This window comes from Eutrigla gurnardus (assembly GCF_963514095.1).
Source record: "Eutrigla gurnardus genome assembly, chromosome: 2".
Lineage (NCBI taxonomy): Eukaryota > Metazoa > Chordata > Actinopteri > Perciformes > Triglidae > Eutrigla > Eutrigla gurnardus.
Window position 1 is genome coordinate 15,156,739 of NC_139916.1, and position 23,839 is coordinate 15,180,577.

The window sequence follows — 23,839 nt, forward strand, 5'->3', positions numbered from 1 at the left end:
AGATATTACCTGGTCAGTTAAAGACATTCCCACTTCAAGTTAAACAGTTTCACATTGGACACTGCTCTCTCTGATATATTTTGAATATAGTTTCAACACATGAATTTACAGATTGCACTTTGAGACCCTATAATACATTCTTTAATTTGCTTATCAGAACAGCTGTGGCTGCGTATAAACTGAAATGAGTGTGTCCGTTCGGGGCACTTTCATTGTAACGAGGCACACACTGGAGACAGACTCCTCTCTTTTTTTGCGCCTTTATTTTTTAATTGAAACAAACTCACTTCCGGTTTGATCGCGTTCCCCTGGCGCGTAACTTGACGCCCGGAGCAGCGTGGACCCGAGGCGGGCCGAGGGAGTGTCTGCTGCTGGGTGCAGGAGCAGCCTGACGTCTTGTCAGTGTGAATGACTTGGAGAGAAGAAGAAGAAAAAACACACTCTGACAACAGCTCAGCGGGAGAGACGATCGCGGAAACCCGAGGAACAGTTTTTCTTTTGTAACTTCTTCCCGCTTCCTTCTTTCCTCCACCTGTATGACTGCGTGACGACAAAAGGTAAAAACGCGCTCTACGGCTAAACTAACTGCCGGTTAAACATCTCGACCTGTGGTGGTGGGGGGGTCAGAAAGCTGGTGTTAAGAGCAGGTGCACAGTCTTTAATACTTTTTCCTGTCTTTGTAAATGTTTGGGGTAACGTATGCCCTGCCAAAGAGTCGTTCACACGACAGACAGCCTAGCTTGAATCAAACGTTTATCTGCCTCTTGTTTGTTTTGTCCAGTTTCAAGGGACACACTGCTGGTTCAACGACTGGCAGTCCACGGTTGTGACGCGTTAATGAGTAACGTATTAACCACCGGTAATGAGACGCGTGTACGTTACTTGTAATGTATCACTACAACTCATTTACGTCGCGACGTTTTTTCTCGGGACGGCCCGGACTCATCCCAAACTACGTGCTTTTTCACTCCAAGAAGTAAATAATACGGTGGACATGAAAACGAAAGCCTTGGCGCGAGGGCAGCAGGGGCTAAAGGCAAACAAAGATAAAGAAACCAAAAACAACTAAAAAATCCCACGAGCGAAGTAGTGCTGCTGCAGGAGGAGGGTTTTTTCACAGACTCCGTGAATGAATGTGGCCTAAATAAATAACTGAAATCATCCATCAGCTGCAGCTTTATCTGCGAGACAGTGTTTACGTCTCAGGAATTCAACTGTATAAAAAGGAAGAGGGGGAAAGCGGGAAGAAACAGGACACAGCGTTTATGTGCAGGGTCTTTGAGCAACAAAAAGATAAGTACGGATAAAAGATAGAAAGGTAAAAGATAAAATACCTAAGTGCACAGGTGCGTGTGAGGGTGACACAGTGAGCATTTTGCTGACAAACACTGAGGGATGCACAGAATTAAACTGTAGGGCGTGGAGTTACCGGTTTGTGCGAATGTATTACAGGTCAAACCAGATGACACACAATGGCTGCCTTTTTTTGTGTGTAACAATTATTAAGTTACTGTTATCTTTTTTAACACGGTGTGTACATGGAAGCTGTTGATCTGTCAGTGGTTTCAGTTCTATTGGTGGATCTGGTGTGATTGTGTGATTTCTGCAGACCGTATTGATCTGTGTGTGATGATGACTCATCAGGGCTTCTTCACTCCCTGACAACACGTCTTCTCCCGTCAGCCTGTTTTCATTCTTATGTAGTGGTTTTGAAGATCGAGTGTGACAAAATGATATGGCAGCTCACTTTGTTGCTGCTGTCAAAATCCCATTTTATATAACAGTGTAATATTACACACTATCCATCTATCTATCTATCTATCTATCTATCTATCTATCTATCTATCTATCTATCTATCTATCCATCTATCTATCTATCTATCTATCTATCTATCTATCTATCTATCTATCTATCTATCTATCTATCTATCTATCTATCTATTTCAAAGTAAGCCCATCATTTTCAAGACTTCTCGTCAGTTAAATATAACAAAACTATAAAATGTAGTCCAGGGTATATAGAAATATTTGGTGACCGATTGGACAACACAGGGACTTGTATTTTAGCTTCCCTATGTATGACTTCTCTCTGTATATTTAGATACCCTTTGAATCTTCAGAGATCATTTGCAAAATAACAAATATCACCGTAACTTTTATGGAAAAGTGGCAGTGCCTGACAGGTCAGGTCTTCAGCATGTGGAAGAAACTGGCCATTTAAATGTTTGAGCCCATTAATTGTCAACAGTTTTGTTATTATTTAAAAACAAAGCCAATGAAAAAGAAGGAGGAAAAAAAGGAGAAAGACTTGTCATATGTGCTGGTCTTTTGTTCAGTGTGATTGATAGGTTTTTCTTTTTCTAGAGAGTGTCTGTACATGTCTGTAATCCAGACAAACAAGACTCATCCAGCCCTCAACTGTCCGTGTCTTGGCTGAACGAGATCATGTATTTTCAATGTAAATATGTCGTTTTTATCTTATGTAAACACCTAATCTCCTCCCTCTTTCAGCGGCTCAGTTATGGAGGGCGCCATTGAGGTTTCTCAGACTGGTGGCACCTCTAACCCCAAGCCAACTCTGGCTCCCAAACCTCGGCTCGCTCCCAAGCCTTTCTCTCTGCAGAAGAACACCACCATTCGCTCCATCCATGCCCCAAAGGTTGTTACTGGGACCTCAAAGACAACAACACAGCAAACTGGAAAGTCTAAGGCCACAGGTGTCCCCAAACCAACTGTGCCCTCCCCCGCTCAGAAAGCTCCAAAACAAACCACCCCCTCAGATTCCAAACCTGGCCCTGTAAGTGCGCTCCCCAAAGATCGACCAAAAGCAACCAAGGAAAGCAAAGCAAGTTCACACAGACCGGATACTCTTGATTCTAGCGTAGGAAAATCAGATCCAGCCTCACAAACTGCTCCACCCAGAGAGACACCCAAATCAGAGCCAATCCAGAGAGATGATGTCATCCAAGCAAACCACAAGGCATCCACGGATGTAGTAAACTATGCACAGATAGATGGCAAAAAGAAGCAAGGCGACACTCAGACTTCTGTCGTTGAAAATGTTGAGGAATCAGGTGGTGACATGTCCTCGACAGACAGTCCAGCATATCGATGGGGCAGCAAAAGGAACCGACTGTCCATGGAGCTCACCTCGAAGTTTGAGTCAGCCGGCCTGTCGCTGCCCCCCCAGCCACCCGTAACAACCGCTACACCAAGTACCAAAGATGATGCTGACAAGCCGGAGTCTTCAGATCCGGAGCCCAGCCACGCAGCATCAGAGCCGTCAAACAGAGAGTGTGATGAAGGCACACCGGAGGAGAATTACAGCGGAGGAGGCAGTATAAAACGCAGAATCAGTCTCCTGTTTGACTCGAAATCGAGGCCAGAGGTCATGACCAAGAGAGAGGAGCCAGAAATCATCAATGGTACAGAAGGTGTAAAGGGTGTGAAGGAGAGAATCAAAAACTGGGCCACAGAAGTTATCCCTGAAGTCCCGAAGACTGAGAAGAAGCCTTCTGTTGCACCCCGAACTCGCTCTAAGAGGTGAGCCCACTTCCTTTAATCTGTGCTGTTTGTGTCGGGTGATGTGTTAAGACATGAGCATGAGGAAACATTCTTCTCAGATTAATCATTTCTGAACAGATGCATGCAACAGATCCAAAGTCTTTTTATGACATTTACACGTACACTTAATGTCACGTCTCCTTGTAATGTATCCTTCTGCTCGGGTATTCCTTTTTGTATTATCATTGATGCATATAGGATTCACACAGAACTGCAGAGTGGATCATTTTTTGTTCTGGTTCCTTGGAGAGATGATTGCAAATCTAGAACGGTTTAGCATTTGAGTGTCACCAGCACTGTCTTCTATTCCTTAATCTGTGCTGCGTGTGGACATCAGTAGCAGTGTGGTAAATGAATAACGTAATATCATGATTGTGGTCAGATTTATATCCTGAGTCCAGATAAGAGTGCAAACCAGGCCACCTCAAAGGGTGAATATTGAGATTAGATGTCCAATCTACTATACGAGTACAGAGTAAAGAGTAAAGAGTGTGTTTGGTGCACCCATTTTCTCAGTTTCCCTCCAGTATTACGCCACTCAGATACGAGATGTGCTTTTGCCTCTGTTCCTACGTTACAATAGATGCAAATAGAATTGAATTTGTTTTGCAGCATTGGAAATTCCATTCAAATAAATTCAGCAGCAACATGTCATCGCTGGTTTATAGAGAAATGTCACGGTCAACAGTTGGAAGTTCATTGTCCCAAAGAAATAGTTCCCATGAAAAATGTTCACTGTAAGTTCTGTCGATGGTCCAGAGGAACAAAACTGCTTTCAGAAATGAATGTCTCAAAACCTGGCAAGTTAAATGAAATATCTGGATTGCTAGATACGACTAAAGGCAAGTGACCGAATGTGAATTTTGTTGAATTGAATTTTTAAGACATTTTTTGTGATGTGCTAATGCAGTTCATCTAGTTAGACTAGAGGATTGATGCCACACTCTCATGTCTGGACAGAATAAATAACGCTGGAGAAAGCAGGTGATTAGCTTTGCTTGACATAAAGGAACATCTAGTCTGGCTCTGTCCAAAGTTTCTAAAGCTTAATAAATACATTGTGTCTGGAGGCTCTGCTGGTCACCTGGCAACCTCACTGCGATGACAAGATTCCAGGAAGTCACAGCTCCATGCCAAGGAGACCTAGTTTCAGCATATAACTCCCAGTAAAACCATAAGGTGTAATTTTTACACATGTTTATCTAGATTAAACAAACACAAATATAAAGAATGCAAATAACTGAGCTTTAATGGTGTAGGAGGCCAGATTTCTTTACGTTTGGACATGATCACACAAGCTATTTCCCCCAGTTTCCAGTCTTTATGCTAAGCTAAATGGCTGCTGGCTGAAGCTTTGTATTTAGCATACAATCATGAGAGAATATGTAAAATGTGTTTGGCTGTATTGAAATGACAGCTCACAGCCATCACCAAACACAGCCACCAATCTGTGCATACTTGATTTGAAGCAGGATAATATGATCTCATTTTCTTAAATTACTGTTATCTCCTCTGCAGCTTTGAGCCAGCAACTGCTCCTTCGGCAGAGAAAACACCTAAAACGCTGCCCGTTGAACCTCCTGCAACCAGGCCATCATCCAGTCAGGCAGTGGATCCTCTGTCGAAAGTGTCACCTGCTCAACAACCCGCAGAGACCCCAATGGAAACATCTAAAGGTGCTCTTACTGAAGCTAAGTCGTCGGAAAGCTCGAGAGAGACATCAGAGGGTGATCGCAGCTCATCTACTGATGAGCTAGACTCTGCTCCCAGGAGGGACGATGTCAAACGGCGCTCCGTTCGCTTTGGTGTCGTGGAGAGAGATGATGGTGGGCCTCCCTTGATCCTGGGCTCAGCGTCTGATTCCAGTGAAGAAGAAGAGGAGGCTTCTGAGGATGAAGCTGAGGAGGATATCCCTGTTTCATTGCCTGTCTACAGAAGAGTAGGTGGTCTTCACAAGAAGGATGGTGATGATGAGGTCCAAGACGAGGAACGACTGAAACATCTGGAATTTGAAAAAAGACGGAGAGCAGAGGAGCACGAACAGGCAAAGCTCAAGTTGGAAGAGGAGTGGAAGCGAAAACAAGAAGAAAGGGAGAAGGAAAAGGCAAGGCAGAGAGAAGAGGAGAAAAGGGAGAGGGAGAGGCAGAATGAGGAGGAACTGGAGAGAGAAAGATTGAAAGAAGAGGAGAGAAAGCGTGAAAGGCTGAGAGAAAAAGAGATGGAGAAGAAAAGACAGATGGAGTTGATGGAGGAAAGAGAGAGGGCGAAGCAGAAAGAGGAGAGACTTAAACAAGATCAGGAGGAGAGGGAAAAAGAGAGATTGAAGGAGGAGGAGAGGAAAGAGCAGAGACTGAGGGAAGAAAGAGAGAGACAGAGGCTGAAGGAGGAGGAAATGGAGAGACAGAGGAAGGAGGAATTGGAGAGAGACAGATTGAAAGAAGAGGAGAGAAAGCGGGAAAGGCTGAGAGAAAAAGAGATGGAGAAGAAAAGACAGATGGAGTTGATGGAGGAAAGAGAGAGGGCGAAGCAGAAAGAGGAGAGACTCAAACAAGATCAGGAGGAGAGGGAAAAAGAGAGATTGAAGGAGGAGGAGCGGAAAGAGCAGAGACTGAGGGAAGAAAGAGAGAGACAGAGGCTGAAGGAGGAGGAAATGTGGAGAGAAAGACTGAAAGAAGAGGAGAGACAGCAGGAAAGGCTGAGAGAAGAAGAGATGGAGAGGAAAAGACAGATGGAGTTGATGTGGCAGAGACAGAGAGAAGAGGAAAGAGAGAGGGCGAAGCAGAAAGAGGAGAGACTTAAACAAGATCAGGAGGAGAGGGAGAAAGAAAGATTGAGGGAGGAGGAGAGAAGAGAGCAGAGACTGAGGGAAGAAAGAGAGAGACAGAGGCTGAAGGAGGAGGAAATGGAGAGAGAAAGATTGAAAGAAGAGGAGAGACAGCGGGAAAGGCTGAGAGAAGAAGAGATGGAGTTGATGTGGCAGAGACAGAGAGAAGAGGAAAGAGAGAGGGCGAAGCAGAAAGAGGAGAGACTTAAACAAGATCAGGAGGAGAGAGAGAAAGAAAGATTGAAGGAGGAGGAGAGAAGAGAGCAGAGACTGAGGGAAGAACGAGAAAGACAGAGGCTGAAGGAGAAGAAAATTAATAAAGAGAAACAAAGAGAGGAGGAGTGGGAAAGAGAGTGGGTGAACGAGACGGAGAAGCTGAGAAGAGAAGACAAGGAGAAGGAACGAGAGAAAGAAATGGAGTTAATGTGGCAGACGCAGAAAGAGGAGGACAGGGACAGGGCGAGACAGAAAGAGGAGATGCTGAGGGAGGGGAGAGAAAGATGGAGGCTGAGCGAGGAGGAGAGATCGATTCACGACCGCGAGGAACTCAGATTGGAGGGGAAACTTAGAGAAAAGGAAATGAACAAAGAGAAACAAAGAGAGGAGCAGTGGGAAAAAGAGTGGGTGAAAAGGACAGACAGTCTGAGTGGAGAAGAAGAGAGAGAGAGAGAGTTGGAGTTGATGTGGCAAAGACAGAAAGAGGAGGACAGGGAGAGGGCGAGGCAGAAAGAAGAGAGACTCAGACAAGAGGAGCAGGAGGAAGGAAGATTAAGAGAGGAGGCAAAGGAAAGAGAAAGGGAGAGGCGAAGGAGGCTGGAAGAGCAGAAAGAAAAAGATGAAGAGATCGAGAAAATGAGACGACAGAGAGAGGAGAAAAGAAGGGAAGAGGAGAGGCAGATGGAGAAAGAGAGAGTGGAGGAGCTCGAGAGAAAGATGCAAGAGGAAATGGACAGAAAGCGAGAACAAGAACTGGAAGAAAAGCTCAGAATGGAGGAAGAGAGACAGAGGAGCGAACGTAAGAGTGCGGTGGACAAACGAGAGTCACATTTAATCAGTTTTGACTCTGAAGATGTGCTTCAGAAGTCAGAATCGCCATATTCCCCCATAGCAAAAACCCGTCGGCCCAGAGAGAGTGACGGTGACGTCGTTTATGATGACTTCTCCGTCAGAGCGCCTGCGGCGAAGGTGGATTTTGACGACTTTTCGGTCAAACCGAAGAGATGGGGCTCGCAGCCTAAAGTACAAACGAGTCAGCCCACCCAGAGTTGGTCAGGTGTCTGTGTGGATAGCGAGGACGTTGAAGTGCCGGCGCCCCTGGATCTCAGTCCTTGGGAAAACAAAGTGCCAGAACAGGTGGAAAAACCATATAGGCCAGAGCCTACATTATTTCAGGAAAATCCAGGGGAAGAGGAGGAACAGCTCATCTCCATAGAGAGGAAAGAGGAGAAGGAGACGCAGAGGGAGGAAGAGGAGGAGGCAATGGAAGGTGAAGTGGAAGAAGAAGACGAGCAGGAGGTAAATACTAAGTTTGGTTGGAATTGATCTTGATTTGTACTAGAGCTGCACCTGATACTGATATTGAATATCAGGCCGATACTAAATCAAATAGCTGGATTGGGAATCGGTTATAATGAGCAGATCTATTTCATTTTATGTTCATGTCTAAGTACACGGGTGCGTATTCAGTCATGGGTCAGCAGCACGCAGGTGACAAACATGTCAGCTGTTTGTAGGCATTTCACCCTTGCTTGTCATGTTTGCTTTTATAAATATCAATTCAGTAAATGTATGTCTATTTGTTTGTTACATTTTGCCATACAAAGTAAGGAAAACATGTTGTTGCCTTACACATAAATGAATGATCCCAGTCACTCCCACACGGTGAGACATACGGCTAATTAATTAAACACTGGTATTATTGGCACTCGGTATCCATCTAAAGCCCAGGTATCACTATCGGTATCAGGACTGAACAAGTCAGATCTGTGCATCTGTATTTTGTACCCATTCTTGATATATTTTATTGTTGTGAACATCAGCCCAGTTATATGAAAGGGAAAATGATTCAGTGACACAGAAAATGTGAGAACAGAGGCAGGACTGTATGTGGTAATTTCACCACTGAATCATATCAGCCTGGCAGCCGCACACACCTCACTGGCAACCACACCATTCCTGTAGTACGAGGAAAAACATCTTGTTATACTTGCTTCAGTCACAGCTTATGAACATATGTTCCTGCATGCGTGTGTGTGTGTGTGTGTGTGTGTGTGTGTAGGTGTGTGTGTGTGTGTGTGTGTGTGTGTGTGTGTGTGTGTGTGTGTGTAGGTGTGACATTGACTACTGAAACAAGCATGACCTGAAATCTACGTGTCATGTGATCAGAGATCATTTCTCACAATCCAAAAAAATACTAAGAGTGTTGGGGTAAGTTTAGTGTTGACTTAAGAGGTGTGACGTTTAAAAAAAAACATAGCTGTGAATGTGTGATTGTCAATTTGTGCACTCAATGTTCCACTGAAGAGAGAGAGAGAAAGTAGACGTGTGGTTATGACGGTGAGAAAGAAGCAAGGTCACAACTTCCTCTGTAACCGTCCCGTCTGCTGCTTCTTTTATTGGTGCACAACGAATATGTCTATTGAACAAAAGTAGTTTAAAAGAGAAAACATTGCATGAGCACATGAAGGAAGGGTGGATTGTTTCACATGGGCAGCTTGTATTGGATTATTTTCACCAGCTGTGGCAATGAATTGCATTGACAGAGGGTTCCACCTATTTAGTTTTAGATCTATGTCTGGTGTTGTAATGCAGTAAGCCAGCCTCTCCCATCACTATATTTATCCGCCTGAAAAGGAAGGGTGGAAAGTGCAAAGTTAGCTGCAATTACCACAATTTACTGAGCTAATTAAATCAGCATTGAGTAAACTACAATGTTGAGTATGTAGACTATTTGTAACAGAGAGTTTTGAGCCAAAGCACCCTCACATGGTGAATGATTATGATTTGAAAGCGCTTTTAGTAAAGTGTTTGATTTAAGATCTGTGGCCTAATGAAATGTAAGACAGTTATGGGTGGGTAATACGACAGTATGTACCATAAGACAATATAGATTTGTCATCCATCAGAGATTGGGTCATATCTATGCCTTTTACATCTTTTTTAATATTTGGTCATTGTAAAAAAAAAAAGGTTTTATGTCAGGCAGCATTAATGTGATGAAGTACTTTGATTTATGAGGTGTTTTAAGGTGTAGTTAGACATTTTGGGAAACTGTAGCCAGCAGCTGCTTAGCTTAGCTTAGTGTAGCTTAGTATAAAGATTGGCGATGGGGAAACAGGTAAAATGGCTCTGGTAATTAACTCTTATTTAGACAGATTATTTAACCCATTCTAAATTTCTCAATTCGTTTTCAATAAAATGTGTTTATAATGAAAGACATTGCAAAATATATCCTCAAAATGCTAAATTTCTTTGTTAAATCTTTGATTAAATAAACTTTTAGCTAATTTGTTTCTATAAAATATAAAAATATGCTAATAAATGTCTAATCCTGTTTTCATGAGAGGAGTAAATGTTTCAGCTTCTGAAGAGTAAATACCTTTCATGACCTTTCTTATTTATATTGCAGGCACTCATTTGTAGCTCGTGTCCAAGTGTAGTTTGTTCATTTTATATCTGTAAAGATGTGAGACTTTGACCATTTTATCCTTACAGATTAGACACTAATCACCATTGTATACGTGCATATCTATGAGAAATAGATATCATAAGACCCATTGAAGTTGCACTACTGCCTGAAAGAAGTAGTCCTGATCAGCTGGGAGTGTAATAGGCAGCCTTAATAGTGCTAGCCACCAAAGGGGAAATTACGGCCTAACAGCACATAAAAAAGGCAATTTGAAGTGCAAGGTCATTTACATTATGCAACCAGATGTCCAAAACTTGAACACACTTTAAGGTGACACGAGACAATGCAGCGAACAAAAAGTAATTCAAGGTGAAAGGTGCGAGGAGTGGTGGTGGCAGAGTGAATGAAGAGCTGACGGGGCCGTGCCAGTCAAGACAGATCAGCTCACCACCTGTTTGAACATGCAACATTTTTGAAGAGTAAATGAAAACACTGTACTCTGGAACCCTGAACCGTGTGTGTGTGTGTGTGTGTGTGTGTGCGTGCGTGCGTGTGTGAGAGTGTGTCTTTGAGATATTGTGTTTCTGTTTCCTGCATGCACGCTTCAGCAAACAAACAAACCCATAAATGGAGGCCTTGTACATTGCCACTATTGATTGTGAGAGTAAAGCCCTGTTTTCACCACTGAGTGGCGCTGCTGCTCTTAAATATTGCACTTCCTTCTTCTGCGCCACAGAAAGTAGAGCACCTTCCGCTGCTATGATAAAACACTTAACAGTAATGTTCAATTAATAAAATGTAACCTTTGTTACGCTGCAAGAAAACCTCCACAGCAGACACACTTGTGTGGCAAAGAAAAGCTTTTATTTTGACAGGACAGAACGAGGAAAATGTTTACTGGGCAAACGCCGGCTGTGCAGTGAACCGTGCGCTCTCATTCAGGCTACTGAGTAAAAGACAGACAGGCAGATGGATGGATAGATCTTACAGCGTGAAGAGCCGAGGTGCTATGTGGTCATCATGTCCTCATTTGGATCTGGTCAACGGGGCATGGTGTCAGAATGACCATACATGGTGTCCCTCTTTCCCTGTTCTCTTCTCAATCTCTCCACCCCGTTTTGAGAGAGTCAGTCACCCCCCTTGCCCACATACTTTCTGGCACACATACACTCAAAAGAGGATGGGCTAAACCTCTGACAAGAAAGTTCACGTCCACTGCCCATTCTCTCAGTCATCCAGTGCTTTCCAAAAAGTCTTCCTGTTTTTCTGCTGTTGGCTCCGCTTACTCCTCGCACAAAGACACGACTATTTCAGTTACCTGCACCGTTCACCTTCAGGGTGAGAGAGCAGCGGAGGGAGGTGCAGAAAGCACCAAGGCCCAGCCCGCTGCACCTTCCTTCCCTCAGGATTTTCCACATCCGAGCACAGACCTCCGCTTTGTTTTGACGTTCTGTGAAATTATTCTGGAATGGAGGTCTGATCTGCCTCTCCGTACCTGGCTTTGGCTGTTTGAGGGGCAGATATTTCCCACGCTGCTTTTCCTTTTTTTCCTTTTTTTAAATTTTTTTTATGGAAAATGGAGTTGTGTTGTGAATTGGGACGTGGGTACAGAAGCAAAGAGACCCGACTGTGGCAGAAGGAGTGTCAGCAATAGAGAGGGTGCACATGAAAAGAGGTAATCCTTATGTTGTGTGCAGGACTAAAAGCATCCTAGCTTTTTTTTTTACTCCCATTAATACTATTTTATAGACTTCTGTCAATGTGTTTTTGAATGGATCATAATTTGATTTGGGTTTTTTGGGGGGGACGCTGGTGTTTATGATGTCACATCCATCATACTGAATGCTGCAGTGGAATAGTGTTGTCACAGTGCAAACACATGGCTGGACAGACTATTTACTTCTTCACAGACTGTTCCAGGAAGTCTGTCTGACCTGAACCAATAACAACATAGAAAAAGAGGATGGATCCCGCTCCAATGAAAGATGGACTATATCGCCATTTTGCATGACATCAGAAACCTTTTCATACAATATTTTACAAAACCTTCTGCTTGCTGAAAATGACAACTGAAAGACAGATCAGAGACGCTGCTGTCTGACTCAACCACACAGCCCCTTCATCTCCAACAAAGCCCAACCTCAGTTTCTCTGGTGACCCAATTCCCATGGCGACCCTGGTGTCTGGACAACCAGCCGCGTGAGCTTTCAATCATGCAGTACTTTGGGGGGAAGCTGTCGGCCGCCCAGCTGCAGGTGGCGGGCTGGGTGGGCAGTGTGCGGCGCTCCTTGCAAGGGGCCCTGGAGCTTGTGTGGGGCCCCGCTGAAGAGAAGCAGGAGGAGGAAGAGGAGGAAGAAGAAGGTGGAGAGGCAGGAGGAAGGTTTCAGAGAGCTATGTCCCCGCTTCGTAGCTTCGCTAGACGTAGTAGGAGATCCATGCGTCACGCTTCCGTCAGAAGTCGGCAGACTCTGCAGAGGAGAGCCACAGAAACCTGCTCTGTAAGAGCTTATGTAGTAATTAAGGATCCAAAATGTTGTGTTTTCTATCGTATCCAGGTCACATCCATTCAATTGAATTGTTAATGACAATCCGATTTTAAATGAATAGCCTTTAAAGGTTTGGCTAGATCATTTCAGTTGACATTAGATAGATGAACATAGCAGCCTTTTCTGCCAGTGTGTGTCAAATTAAGACCCAAAGGTTTAGGTGTTTTTTACAGTTGGCACCACAGCTCTATGTATCCCATTAGTCTAATATTACCCCACCCATGTGTGAACAGATAGCCATGCAAATGTGGAAAAGGCAGCGCATTATAGGCAGCGGCAGTGTTTCAGGAAGGACACAGCTATCTGATATAGTTGTCCATATGCGGTGTATTATCAGTGTACATGCATGCCCTTTCCCTCTGTGTCTGTGGTGTGTGTCAGAGATAATGCAGAGGACTATGACAAAGTGTGGCACACTTACCAAGTATGGCTGTTTATGTCTGTTTATGTCCGTGCTTTAGTTCAAGATCATTACATTTAGTCAAGGCTCTTGCCATTTTACAGCTTTTTCACAGCTGAAATTGCCATGTTCCCCTCTATCATTACATTAGAGCCTATTACATAGATCCTACTGAAAACATGTCAATGACATTTTGCTCAAGACAAACATTATTATGTTTTTACGTTGTTATATAATCCTTTTGATTAATAGGACTAATTAAGTACTCATTTTTAGTATGTATGAACACTATACCCCAGTGCACAGGTATCTATATATTATAATACTGTGTTGTCACGGTCTGTCAATAGGCGTCAAGAAGCACAAGTATTATAATAGACTTCATGATAAAATAGTTTCAGTGTAGGGCTTTGTTGTAGGTCAACAGGAAGTGTGCTGCCAAACAGCATAATAGTACATGTGCTTTACTTCATAATAATCCTTTGCTGTATATCTTATTGGCATCAGTGTGTGTGTATTTACTATTTATATGTGAGTTTAGATGCACAGGAGCCACAAAGACCAAAAGGCAAAAACAACCTACAGGCTATATCTTTTTATATTTGATGATCTTCACCTATTATTCTGGATTTGGGTCTCGGTTAGTTGTGCGTGTGACACCTTTAGATGTTATCTTCTCCACCACACAGTCAACAAGCGGTCGTACACATTCCATCGACCGTGACAAAAATGTTTTGGAGGTAAACTATAATAAAGCTCACTCTGTCTTGACTTGCACATCGTCCACCCTCCCGAGCATACCGTCCTGGCACATTCACACATAGACAGGTTTATTGCAGTTAGGAGTCGTGGCTTTTTTATGTTGAAGTTATTAACACATCCGTATCTCCTGTCGGTACTTGATCTTACAATACCTGTAAAATAAGGAAGGTATCTGATCACTAGACCAAAAACTGTATGGACTGTTGTGTGCCCTAATCATCCCAGAGCATAGTGATGTTATCCCCACCTGTTTGTTAAATTTGAGGCTTCAGTTGGAGGCAACCTTTTTTAGATAGTGTCAGACAGCTGTTGAGTCTGTGTTAATGGGTTGCCATAGGGGATTTATTTTGTTTAAATGAAGTTGAGTGAGTTGTCTATCCGCTGTAATGCGTTGAGACTGTGGATGTTAACGGGACTCCTCAGTCACCTCTGCACGCATGCAAATAAATGTAAATAAATATAATATAGGTTGGAGGGATTCAGGATGAATGCACAGTGCTGGAACTCCACCACTGTAGACTTTGTCCTGATTAGAACCAGCTTTGTTTTTCTCTGCACATAAACACAGTCTGTGGTTATAGGAAAATCACTAGAAGCCTATTCATTCATGCTGTGATGTTGCCAGCTAACAGGAACTGTTCAAATGAAATGGCTGTGTGAGTCCTGACTTATGAAGGAGATGAGATGTATATGAAATCATACGGAGGTGTTTACTCAAGTGTTGTTTTGTATCCAGGTGACAATACCACAACACTGGGATGTGCCCCTTGATCAAATGTGACACAGCAAAAGGAATGTTTGCGAGGAAGTGCACAATAGTTGCTATTGTTTGTGTGTGTGCGTGCGTGTGTGTGTGCGCGCGCATGTGCGTGCATGTGCACCCATGCATTCCAGCATGTGGGCGTGACAGCCTGAGTGTGTTTGATGTGTCTGCTGTGTGTAGGCATATAGGTGTGTATGCCTGTGTTCATGGTGTTTAGCGAGGACAGCCCAACCTCTGTGACCGGCTCATTAAAAGATGCATGCTTGGCTGGTCCTCAGTCCTCTCTCCCTCTGTAGTTAGCGATCTTGGCTCAGCACACAGTCCATTTCCTCCCTGCCTCAGCTCCACAATGTGAAATTCTGATATGCAGTTTTACAGAACAAAAGAACATTTACATCATTTGGTTTTTGTATGATAAAATAGTAAATCTAACAGATAGCGAGATAGAGTTGTACTGGTAGGTATCTGCATGCTCAACATGGAATTGTTCAGTTCATTTTAGCAAAATATTAAAAAGATACACAGATTCAACTTCTTTAGCTCCGATAGCGATACCTGGGCTAGCAGCTACCTGTGCTTTGGTAATCTGCCGATACTGAGTACCAATCCAATACCAGTGTGTTATTAATAAACTGGAAGCCTCACTGTGTTTTCTCTGGTTCTGTTGTATATGTTTTCTTGTTCGACTACTAATTTAATTGTATGTTTGTCTTTTTGTCTCTGTGTCAGGCACCGCTTAACAGTTATAGCACCAATGGTAGAGACACTGACGCTTTCATAGACAATGCGTCAGACCAGCAGAATGAGGCTCGTGAACAGACGTCTGATATTGACAGGTTGGAAAGAAGTTGCACACACACACACACACACACACCCACATACACACCCACATACACACACAAACTTTCTGTAGCTTCATGTCCTTCATCTACTCTGATACTCAGACAGACAGGACTGTACAGGTTTAAGTGTCTTTTCCTGTGTCTTGTGCTGAAGGTGTGGCATCATGTTTGAGGTGATCAAACTGATCACACCTGCAAATATAAGCCCAAAACTGTAGCTATCTGACGTTGAAGTAAGAAGCCTGAAGTTAAGGGTTGGAGGGCTGAGTTAAGCTCTGGTTTCTTAGTATCATCAGCGGAAGATGAAGTGCAACCAATAATAACCCAATGTGACTGTGAAGCCAAACTAACTTTTCTGTTTTCTGTTCCTTTAAATCTATGTGCCATTTGAACCTTGCAACGATGACCTTTTCTAAATTCAGCATAATGAGACATGCATGTTGTTTTTCAAACATAAATCCTGTGATGGCATGACCAAGTGTAGCTGCACACTGAAATGTGATGTAGAGTATACGTGCGCTCCCTGTGCCCCCTTGTGGCAAATGGAACCGAACCTTAACTGAAAGCATCTAAACAATGGCCTTTTCCCATGCATGCCATTATGTGCTCACACATCATTTTAAATAGCTTTGTTTCTCTGCAGTCTAAAGGCCAGCCTCAACCAGCTTGCTGAAGTCTCCGAAGATGTTGATGAAACTGATTTTCACATAGAGCCTGAGCATGCTCCATTCCCTGAGGTTGGTGATTCTTTATTTATAATAATTCCCCCTTCCTCTCTTTGTGAATGGTGACAGCTGATGCCTGTGCATCCACTACAGCCATTACTGTGTAGTTTGGTCATCAATATGCTTCCATACCTGGGAAAGTGCAGCACGCCGGGTGAATCTCCAGCGAATACAGCGTGTTCTATTCATTGCTTGCTAGATTCTGTGTGTGTGTCTGTGCACAGAGCTCCACTCCTCTCCTCGACACCAGCGCACAGAGATCCAAGGCAGATCTGGGGAAGAGGCGAAGTCGAACACGTCCGTCCCGCTCGCTCCGTGGAGGTGTGGGTAAACTCGAAAGCCAGGACTGGAGGACACAAGACTCAACAGGTTACTACAACATCAATCATTTCCAGGGGAAAAGCAGTCTGACATATTTTGGTGTTCTGACTTATCCGTTATATCTATGCTTTTAGATGAAAAGAAGGCATCTTCCAAGCAAAGGGATTCAGACTCCGAGGAGGAGCAGCCTAAACCGAAGATAGTCTGTTCTCCTCCTCCCAGCTCTCAGAGAGTCCCCATGTTTCCTGGTTTGAACCCTGCAGCTTTAATTGTAAGTTACTATATTTTCCAGTTTTTATAATATGTAACAAATGGGTGGCATTGAGTAAAGTGTCCTTAACGTTCTCTACAAGGCTCAGATAAAAAAAAAGACAAAAGGTGGAGGAGGAGAGGAAGCGGAAGAAAACAAGAGAAGGGAAGAGGTGGAAAGTCAAAATGAGGAAGTAGCACCATCTCCCTCGCAGCTGTCCCGTCATCGTTCTGCCACTCATCTTGCCGGGGCTGCACGAGTGCTGCCACCCATAGGTGGAACGGATGGAGGGTGAGAAAAAGAGCATGACAGCACACTTCCAGATAGATATACGAATCTGTTATTTCTAAGTTTGGAATGTGTTTTAATCATGACACTCCTCTGACTTGTGATTGTGTGTTTCATTCAGTGCCGTCACCTCTCCCGCTTGGCTGACAGAACTGAAATCTAAGAAGCGCCTGAGTCAGTATGACAGCGAGGCTTAGTCGGACGCAGGTGAGCAACATGGATGAGGTGATGATTGAAATTCCAAAGACACACATTATTTTCTACATAATACAATTTTAAAAGAGAGTTTATAGAGTTCCCTGCGACCCAACACCAGATAAGCGGTAGACAATGAGATGAGACGAGTTTATAGAGTTTATAAAGTAAAGTTCTGCTCTTTCGTTAACATTTTAGAGTCAGTTAAAGACCTGTAAAATGCAAAAACTAGATGTTTTTGCATTTTTGTAACACCTAAAAAGTATGTATGAAAAGTATGTATGAAATTAATTTTTCCTAATTTTACCAGAGTTTGTCAAATACACATTTTTAGCTTCTCATACAAAAATGGACCAGTTGTCACTATATATGTATAAAAAGCATTTTTAGATCGACTTTCCTATATATCAACAGAATTCTGATTGTAGTATTAATAACAAGCACATTAGGACTTTCACAATTCAGGAATTGCTTGCGATATGTAGAACATTATATGGGCCTTAAGCGCTGAGCACGAACATTTTGACATTTGGCTTATACCCTGAGTTACTGTAGGAGTGAAGGCATTACTTAAAAGGACTAATGTGCTTGTGAGTCATAGTATAAGACAGCTGAATAGGTTTGCAGTAACAGAAAGCGAATGCTTTGAACTTTACGGCAACGCTGTCAGGAACACTTATTTAATGCAACTGTTAAATAAACTGACAGCAAAGCCAAAAACTGGAAGTGGGCCATATCTCTGCAAAGCTTTCTCCAATCATGATCTCAGTTGCACAGTGGATAAACACATCCGTGTTGAGCCTGAATGCAGTTTGCTCTGCTTGATGCAGTTTATTGGAATTGCTGCTTGCAGCTGTATTTTTTAACTTGACGTACAGCCACGGTAAGTAACAAAGACATGTCGACATAGCAGGGTTGTGGATTTCAGTGCCACTTGTGCCACCAAGGCTAAAATGATGCCCTCATAGCAGTGTAGAGTACTTCCAGATAAACCCATCAAACAAATGACATTTGATAAAAAAATGATATTGCATAAAGTCGATGCATCCTAGTGTGTGATTTAAAAACTCCTACCTGAACATGTCTTCCTCTCGTTCCCTTTAGGCAGACACACCGTGCCACTGGTGTTCAGCAAAAATCAATCCATCTCATCTGCTGATGCTGACAAACACATTGCCACGATTGCTCCATTTTCCTCTTTGGGTGCCTTATTTTTGGACCTTTACTGAGATATGCATCAAGAACTTTTCATAGCTAGTAAATGAAATATGTGCCAGGACTGTGATGTGTTTAATGCCAAGTAATAATTCATGTTTTATTCACTGCTGTACGGAGGCTCAATGGATTCTTTCTAGAGCAAAGTCATGGACTGTCTTTGAATGCGTTCCATGGTATAGTGACGGCCTGTCTACACTAGGCCTTCAGCAGGATATCTACCTTCACACACATGTATATAAAATACTGAACATATATAATGGATTGCACCTTGTGTGTATTTAGTTTAAATTGTACAAAATGCCTTTTATATCATCTTTCCAATCACAGATCGTCTCAAGTAAACCTATCAGCACTTTAACAAAACTTCTGACAAATTTACATCCATACAACACATCTTAGCTATAGAATAATCCACTACCTAACTGTAGTAACATGGCTGAGGGAATTTTTCTATTTGTCACATCATGAATGTCTCTCTCAGGTCCACAAAAAGATGAACGATAAAGATGCACTTCCTGTGTTTTATTAAACCGCCCAATAGCTGGTCAGACTATCAACGGTGAGCTAGGAGGAAATTTTTAAGTATGCCACAACAGAATAAGGAATTGTGTTTTGCAAAATCTTAAACCCAGATAAATGCAATCATCTGCTCTATCTGCTTTTATGTACCTTTTTAATGTTTAAGAGTGAATGTCATCAATGCTGAAATCATTTATGATCAACACACTGTATGATAAGAGGAAATTGTGGGAATTTTATTAAAACTTTTTCTATGAAATGCTTTTGAGTGCATGTTTTTGATGGGGAAACTTGCACAAGGTGTGTGACAGTGGAGCATAAAGAATGACATGCTCATCGGTCAGTTTGAAACACAACCTGGAAATATTTCTTACAGAGTCTCATTCATGTATTGTAAGCAACCTTAATAGGTCACCTTTTGGATGCTGGGTGAGAAGAATGGTAAAGAAACGGACAGAAGACGGGAAACTGGAGTGCAAATTAGCTGGGTGGGGCCAATACTGCTGAGTGAGACTGATCTCTGTTCATTCTCTTGGCTGGCAGTCAGTGCATGTGCCCACTGTAGGATCATGGGCAGGATGGCAGCATGGGCAGAGTTGGGCAGTGTTTGCCCCTGGTGCCAGGGACAGAGGGGCAAGCCTATTGAGAAGCAGTGTGACGGACACAATGGGTGCGACAGACTTGCTGCATCAACAGGCTTTTTGCTGCTGTGGCCAGAAATAAACCATAAATACCCCCACCGGCCTCAACCGACCGCTCGCCAGGCCTCCACACCCTCACCCACCCTCACACAGACACAGATAGAAAAGAAAAAGGAAAGACGGAGAGTGTGCCTTGTACGTGGTGCAGTGAAGCACAAGCCATCCAGGTAAAAAAAAAAATGCCTCTCTCCGACGGGCACTTCTCTTTCCCTCTCATGCTGTCCCCTCTTCTGTCTGCATCCAGATGCTTGCTTCTTAAGTAGCATTTTGTGTGTTAATGTGTTATTCTTACATATGCAATAGACACAACAGGGATTTTAATGAGAAATAAAGTAAAAGTGTGACCAACAATTATATATATAAAAACAGTTTGATGTAATTGTTTGTGCAGTAAACACTATTTTCCTCTATAATTTCAACAACATACGAGTAGAAATCCATCTAGCGTCAGTGTTTAAAGCATTGAACAATGTAACTGCTGTGCTTTGAAGACGCAAAATGACAGACCAGCAGGGGACCCCAGACCAGCTGCCTGCAGAGAAGGGCCAAGGAGGGGCTGGAGCCACATATAAGGTACCTAATTGAACAAAAGCTTTTGCTGGTGACTTCACACATTATGTGTAAAAAATAAGCATAGTGAGATTAAGATAAATCAGAAATAACATGCAGTGGGACTAATTGCTCATCATCCAGCTCTCCATCTGTCTTGCAGTTGGCGGTTTTTGAGTATGAGAACTTTCGTGGAAAGAAAGTGGAGTTGTCTGGTGAATGTAAAGATGCATTGGAGAAGACGGAGAAGATTGGCTCAGTCATTGTAGAGTCAGGACCGTAAGTAATCCAGTTTCATCGAGTCTCATCAAATTTGCACTGGTCATTCCCTTGCTTAGGATTAATGTGTGCATCTATTTGTAATGCTTATTCTCCATGTCGTCAGCTGGGTGGGGTTTGAGCGCCCAGGTTTTGCAGGAGAGCAGTTTGTGCTGGAGAAAGGAGAGTATCCTCGCTGGAGCACCTGGACCAACTGCATGAGTATCTACAGCCTGTGCTCATTCAGGCCTCTGAAAGTGGTCAGTATTATCGGTGTAATAAAGGCAGATGTAACTTCCTGTCAAACATGATCGAACCTATTGTTCTTTTTCTAACTCCAGGACAGTGCCGATCATAAGCTGCACCTGTTTGAGAACGCCGGCTTTGAAGGTAGAAAGATGGAGATTGTTGATGATGATGTCCCCAGTCTGTGGGCTCATGGTTTCCAGGATCGTGTAGCCAGTGCTAAGGCTATACATGGAACGTAAGCTGCAAACTGCTTAATATTACATGTATATTACATACATATACATGTAATTGTTTTGTTTAAAAAAAAAGATGTAATACACTCTTTCTCTGTCCTCCGAAGGTGGGTGGGATACATGTATCCAGGCTACAGAGGGCGCCAGTTTGTGTTTGAGCATGGAGATTTCAAACACTGGAATGATTGGGGAGCCACTGCACCTCAGATCCAGTCCGTCCGACGTGTGCGGGACATGCAGTGGCACAAGAGGGGGTGCTATATTGCCCCTGCCCCTGCCCCTACACCTCCCAATCCTAACCCTGCTCCCAACCCCACTCCCAACCCCAACCCCAACCCTACTCCCAACCCCAATCCTAACCCTGCTCCCAACCCCAAATCCCAAACACAACCCCAACCTTAACACCAGCACCTCCTACAGCAACTGGGACAGGCTAAAGGCAGCTGGCCGGTCCCCAGTCTCTCTACTATGCCCTCTGTTAGTATAGACTATCTGACCAGGCAATTTTGGAAAACTGTAACAATAATGAAACATGTACATCTGTTGGAAATAAAGGTTTTGGCCCTGATTTTGGTTTTCTGCTATTTATTGCATGTCATTTATTATGAAAAAATGAATACTAGAAACATGTTTTATGTAGAGTTTTGTAATGAGTGTATATTTGTGAGGCATGCATCTTTTTTATTATTATTAATCTTTTATTGATTTCCACAAGTTTGTTAAATTTCACCTAGCTTTAGAAAAAGGCGAATGTGGTGTGAAAGCATCAGGTGATGGGTTGCATGCAGGTCATGATAAATGAACAACAAATAGGCCTGATTCATTGGCTACAATATAAAACCAATTCGACATGCTATTTCAGATCTGCAGTTCCTGTAACTGTCAATTACAAATTCTTCTTCGACTTTATTATATAATATCTATCTATTTTATGTATAATTGTCATATAATGTTCTTACATATTAGACAGACAGACAGACAGACGGTAGTCATATACACATACAAAATTACAGCATGAAATGATTCTCATTTATGTAGGTATCGAATAAAAAAACATTCATATCCATGAGTCTTTTCTTTTTTCCGTGGGTCTTCCTTGTGTTGAACAGGGATATACCTGAAACATCAGTCATTGGTTAACAACAACGTCTAAACCCGCCCAGCAAATTCCAGTCATCCAATCACAGGCCACCTTTATTCACCAGGCTCGCGAGGTGGGCGGGGAACGCGCAAAATTTGAAAGTCGACCGGAAACAACGTTGAGGAAAACATTGTGCTTCTAGCATGTCAATGTTTCTGCGTATATTACCAACTAAATTATAATTACCCGCATGGCAGTTTGGTGAGTACTATCGTACCAGTCTACAGTTTAGTCTATGGAAACATAACTGAACGACATTTGCGTCGTGTCGCGTCAACGTCCTTGTTTGTTAGCGACGTTAGCAAACGCTAACGTTCATTTAGCATGCTAAAGAGAAGCATTGTTGACATTTCTTGACACCGTTTTTTCCACGGTCCTTTCTATAGCCTCATTCTACCACCGTAGATGCCATACGGCCAGTTAACGTGCTTTATATACTCACGTACTTCGTTTAACTTCGACCTACTGTATGTTATTCGCTCAGGTTATCTGTTAGGAAGCCATGTTGAAGTTCAAATACGTGAGTCAGGGAAGCCTGAAAATGCTGCCGTCCTCTGCTGACCCCATCACAAGCCGCAGCTCGCGACTCAACCAAGTATTTCAGGTAAAGTGAGATGCCCCGATGCCATTAACTGTAGATAAGGCCCTAACAGTTTGTACAGTATCAACCCGGATCAGTAGCTGACTTCCGTTTCCCTGTTTATGTGTTGTCCGCAGGGCCGAGTCAGCCTTTGTGGGCAGCAGGGAGGATGCACTTTAGGTCGGGAAGAGTTCCTGGAGGCTCTGCTGCTGCTGTACCAGGAGTGCATCTCCCCAGAGCTCATGAAGATACAGCATGTGGCAAATTTTGTCAATAAGTGTAAGCATACATTTTTATACGTGTTGGATTTTTTTTTTTTAAACCTATCCAATATTTTCTAGTCACACAAATTAACACAGTCTGCATTGCATCAGTTTGTTCAGCTTTTAAGATGCCTATTTGTGGCATTTGAGTTGTTGTTTTTGAAGACCATAATATTTTATTCTGTTTCTTGTTCAGTTTTTAAAGGTGACATCCAAAAAGAGATCACTAAAATCCAGATTTCACAATTAGTAAATGAAGACCATAAACATATTTGTATGATTTTCAATGCCAGCCAGATACAATTTATTTTTTTATAAAAAAATCAAATGTATGTGTATGTAACTGTGTATTTCTTTGTAGAATTGGCGTGTGTATGTATGTATGTAGTATGTGTATAATGTTACATCCTAAAAGTTGTTTCACTTAATTTATCAGTAACAATGGGTGAAATACCGTTGTGTGTTTTTGTGAAACAGTTTCAGAAGTAGTGTCAGAGCTGCGGGCCATGCAGCCTGGTCCTTATGACTTTGAACTGCGTGCAGTGGTGGGTCGTGGACGCTTTGGCGAAGTCCAAGTAGTCCGGGAGAAGGCCACTGGGGATGTCTGTGCACTAAAGATCATGGACAAAACAGTTTTACGCACCAAAGAAAATGTAAGTAACTACATGTCACATGTACTTCTGGTGAAATTTCTATTTAGATGCTTCAGAGCCAGACTGGCTCGCTGTGCTGCATTTTCGTTCATGTTAATGCCCATTGGCCGACTTAATTTAGAAGTAATACGTGTACAAAGCTGAATCTTTAGGACTCAAAATGTTTTAAGCAAATGTGTTTTGAATTTTTTCACTTTCCTCCATGCAATCATCACTATATTTGTTGTTCCAAAATCGTAGTCTGAAAAAGGCCCACTAGAGGGTGCTGTCGTGTTGAATACAACATAACAAAATCTGGGTACATTTGGGTCTCACAGCTGTGCTCTCTGGCATGTGACTAATAGAATAATTCTTTGTCAAAATAGTC

The 23,839-nt window shown here is 42.8% G+C and overlaps 3 protein-coding genes across 8 annotated transcripts in view; all 3 read left to right on the forward strand.

Annotated features, from left to right (window-relative positions):
* Positions 1-349: 349 nt before the first annotated feature.
* tnks1bp1 (tankyrase 1 binding protein 1) lies at positions 350-19,104 on the forward strand. Of its 2 annotated transcripts, none has more exons than XM_084039464.1 (10): positions 350-500; positions 2,512-3,543; positions 5,083-7,903; positions 15,217-15,323; positions 15,973-16,066; positions 16,279-16,423; positions 16,510-16,646; positions 16,729-16,916; positions 17,035-17,120; positions 18,213-19,104. In XM_084039464.1, the coding sequence occupies exons 1-9, from the start codon at positions 409-411 to the stop codon at positions 17,108-17,110; spliced, it is 4,692 nt and encodes a 1,563-aa protein (XP_083895590.1). In that variant the 5' UTR covers positions 350-408; the 3' UTR covers positions 17,111-17,120; positions 18,213-19,104. The 2 variants fall into 2 exon arrangements, with proteins under 2 accessions (XP_083895590.1, XP_083895591.1); XM_084039465.1 differs by having other exon boundaries at positions 400-557.
* A 95-nt stretch (positions 19,105-19,199) lies between these two features.
* On the forward strand, positions 19,200-21,396 carry LOC311032584 (beta-crystallin B3-like). Its single transcript, XM_084039485.1, has 6 exons — positions 19,200-19,713; positions 20,038-20,119; positions 20,259-20,374; positions 20,481-20,613; positions 20,695-20,837; positions 20,943-21,396. Exons 1-6 carry the CDS (start codon positions 19,268-19,270, stop codon positions 21,235-21,237), a joined length of 1,215 nt encoding a protein of 404 aa, XP_083895611.1. The 5' UTR covers positions 19,200-19,267; the 3' UTR covers positions 21,238-21,396.
* Positions 21,397-22,089: 693 nt separating this feature from the next.
* The window catches only part of cita (citron rho-interacting serine/threonine kinase a), a 36,980-nt gene continuing 35,230 nt past the window's right edge, over positions 22,090-23,839 (forward strand). For all 5 annotated transcript variants that reach the window (XM_084039258.1, XM_084039260.1, XM_084039257.1 and 2 more), the window contains exons 1-4: positions 22,090-22,177; positions 22,461-22,580; positions 22,694-22,835; positions 23,297-23,472. In XM_084039258.1, coding sequence (XP_083895384.1) covers positions 22,479-22,580; positions 22,694-22,835; positions 23,297-23,472 — 420 coding nt within the window. In that variant the 5' untranslated portion in view covers positions 22,090-22,177; positions 22,461-22,478. The remainder of the gene's footprint in view (positions 22,178-22,460; positions 22,581-22,693; positions 22,836-23,296; positions 23,473-23,839) is intronic.

What these genes read in the sequence shown, in the direction of transcription:
- tnks1bp1 (XM_084039464.1), top strand. Translation starts at nt 409, where the DNA reads ATGACTTGGAGAGAAGAAGAAGAAAAAACACACTCTGACAACAGCTCA. An exon ending in CGAGGAACAGTTTTTCTTTT is followed by an intron (nt 501 to 2,511) that starts GTAACTTCTTCC and finishes TCCCTCTTTCAG; the next exon opens with CGGCTCAGTTATGGAGGGCG. An exon ending in CAGACGTCTGATATTGACAG is followed by an intron (nt 15,324 to 15,972) that starts GTTGGAAAGAAG and finishes GTTTCTCTGCAG; the next exon opens with TCTAAAGGCCAGCCTCAACC.
- LOC311032584 (XM_084039485.1), top strand. Translation starts at nt 19,268, where the DNA reads ATGCTGGGTGAGAAGAATGGTAAAGAAACGGACAGAAGACGGGAAACT. An exon ending in GGGCTGGAGCCACATATAAG is followed by an intron (nt 20,120 to 20,258) that starts GTACCTAATTGA and finishes TCTGTCTTGCAG; the next exon opens with TTGGCGGTTTTTGAGTATGA. An exon ending in GCTAAGGCTATACATGGAAC is followed by an intron (nt 20,838 to 20,942) that starts GTAAGCTGCAAA and finishes TGTCCTCCGAAG; the next exon opens with GTGGGTGGGATACATGTATC.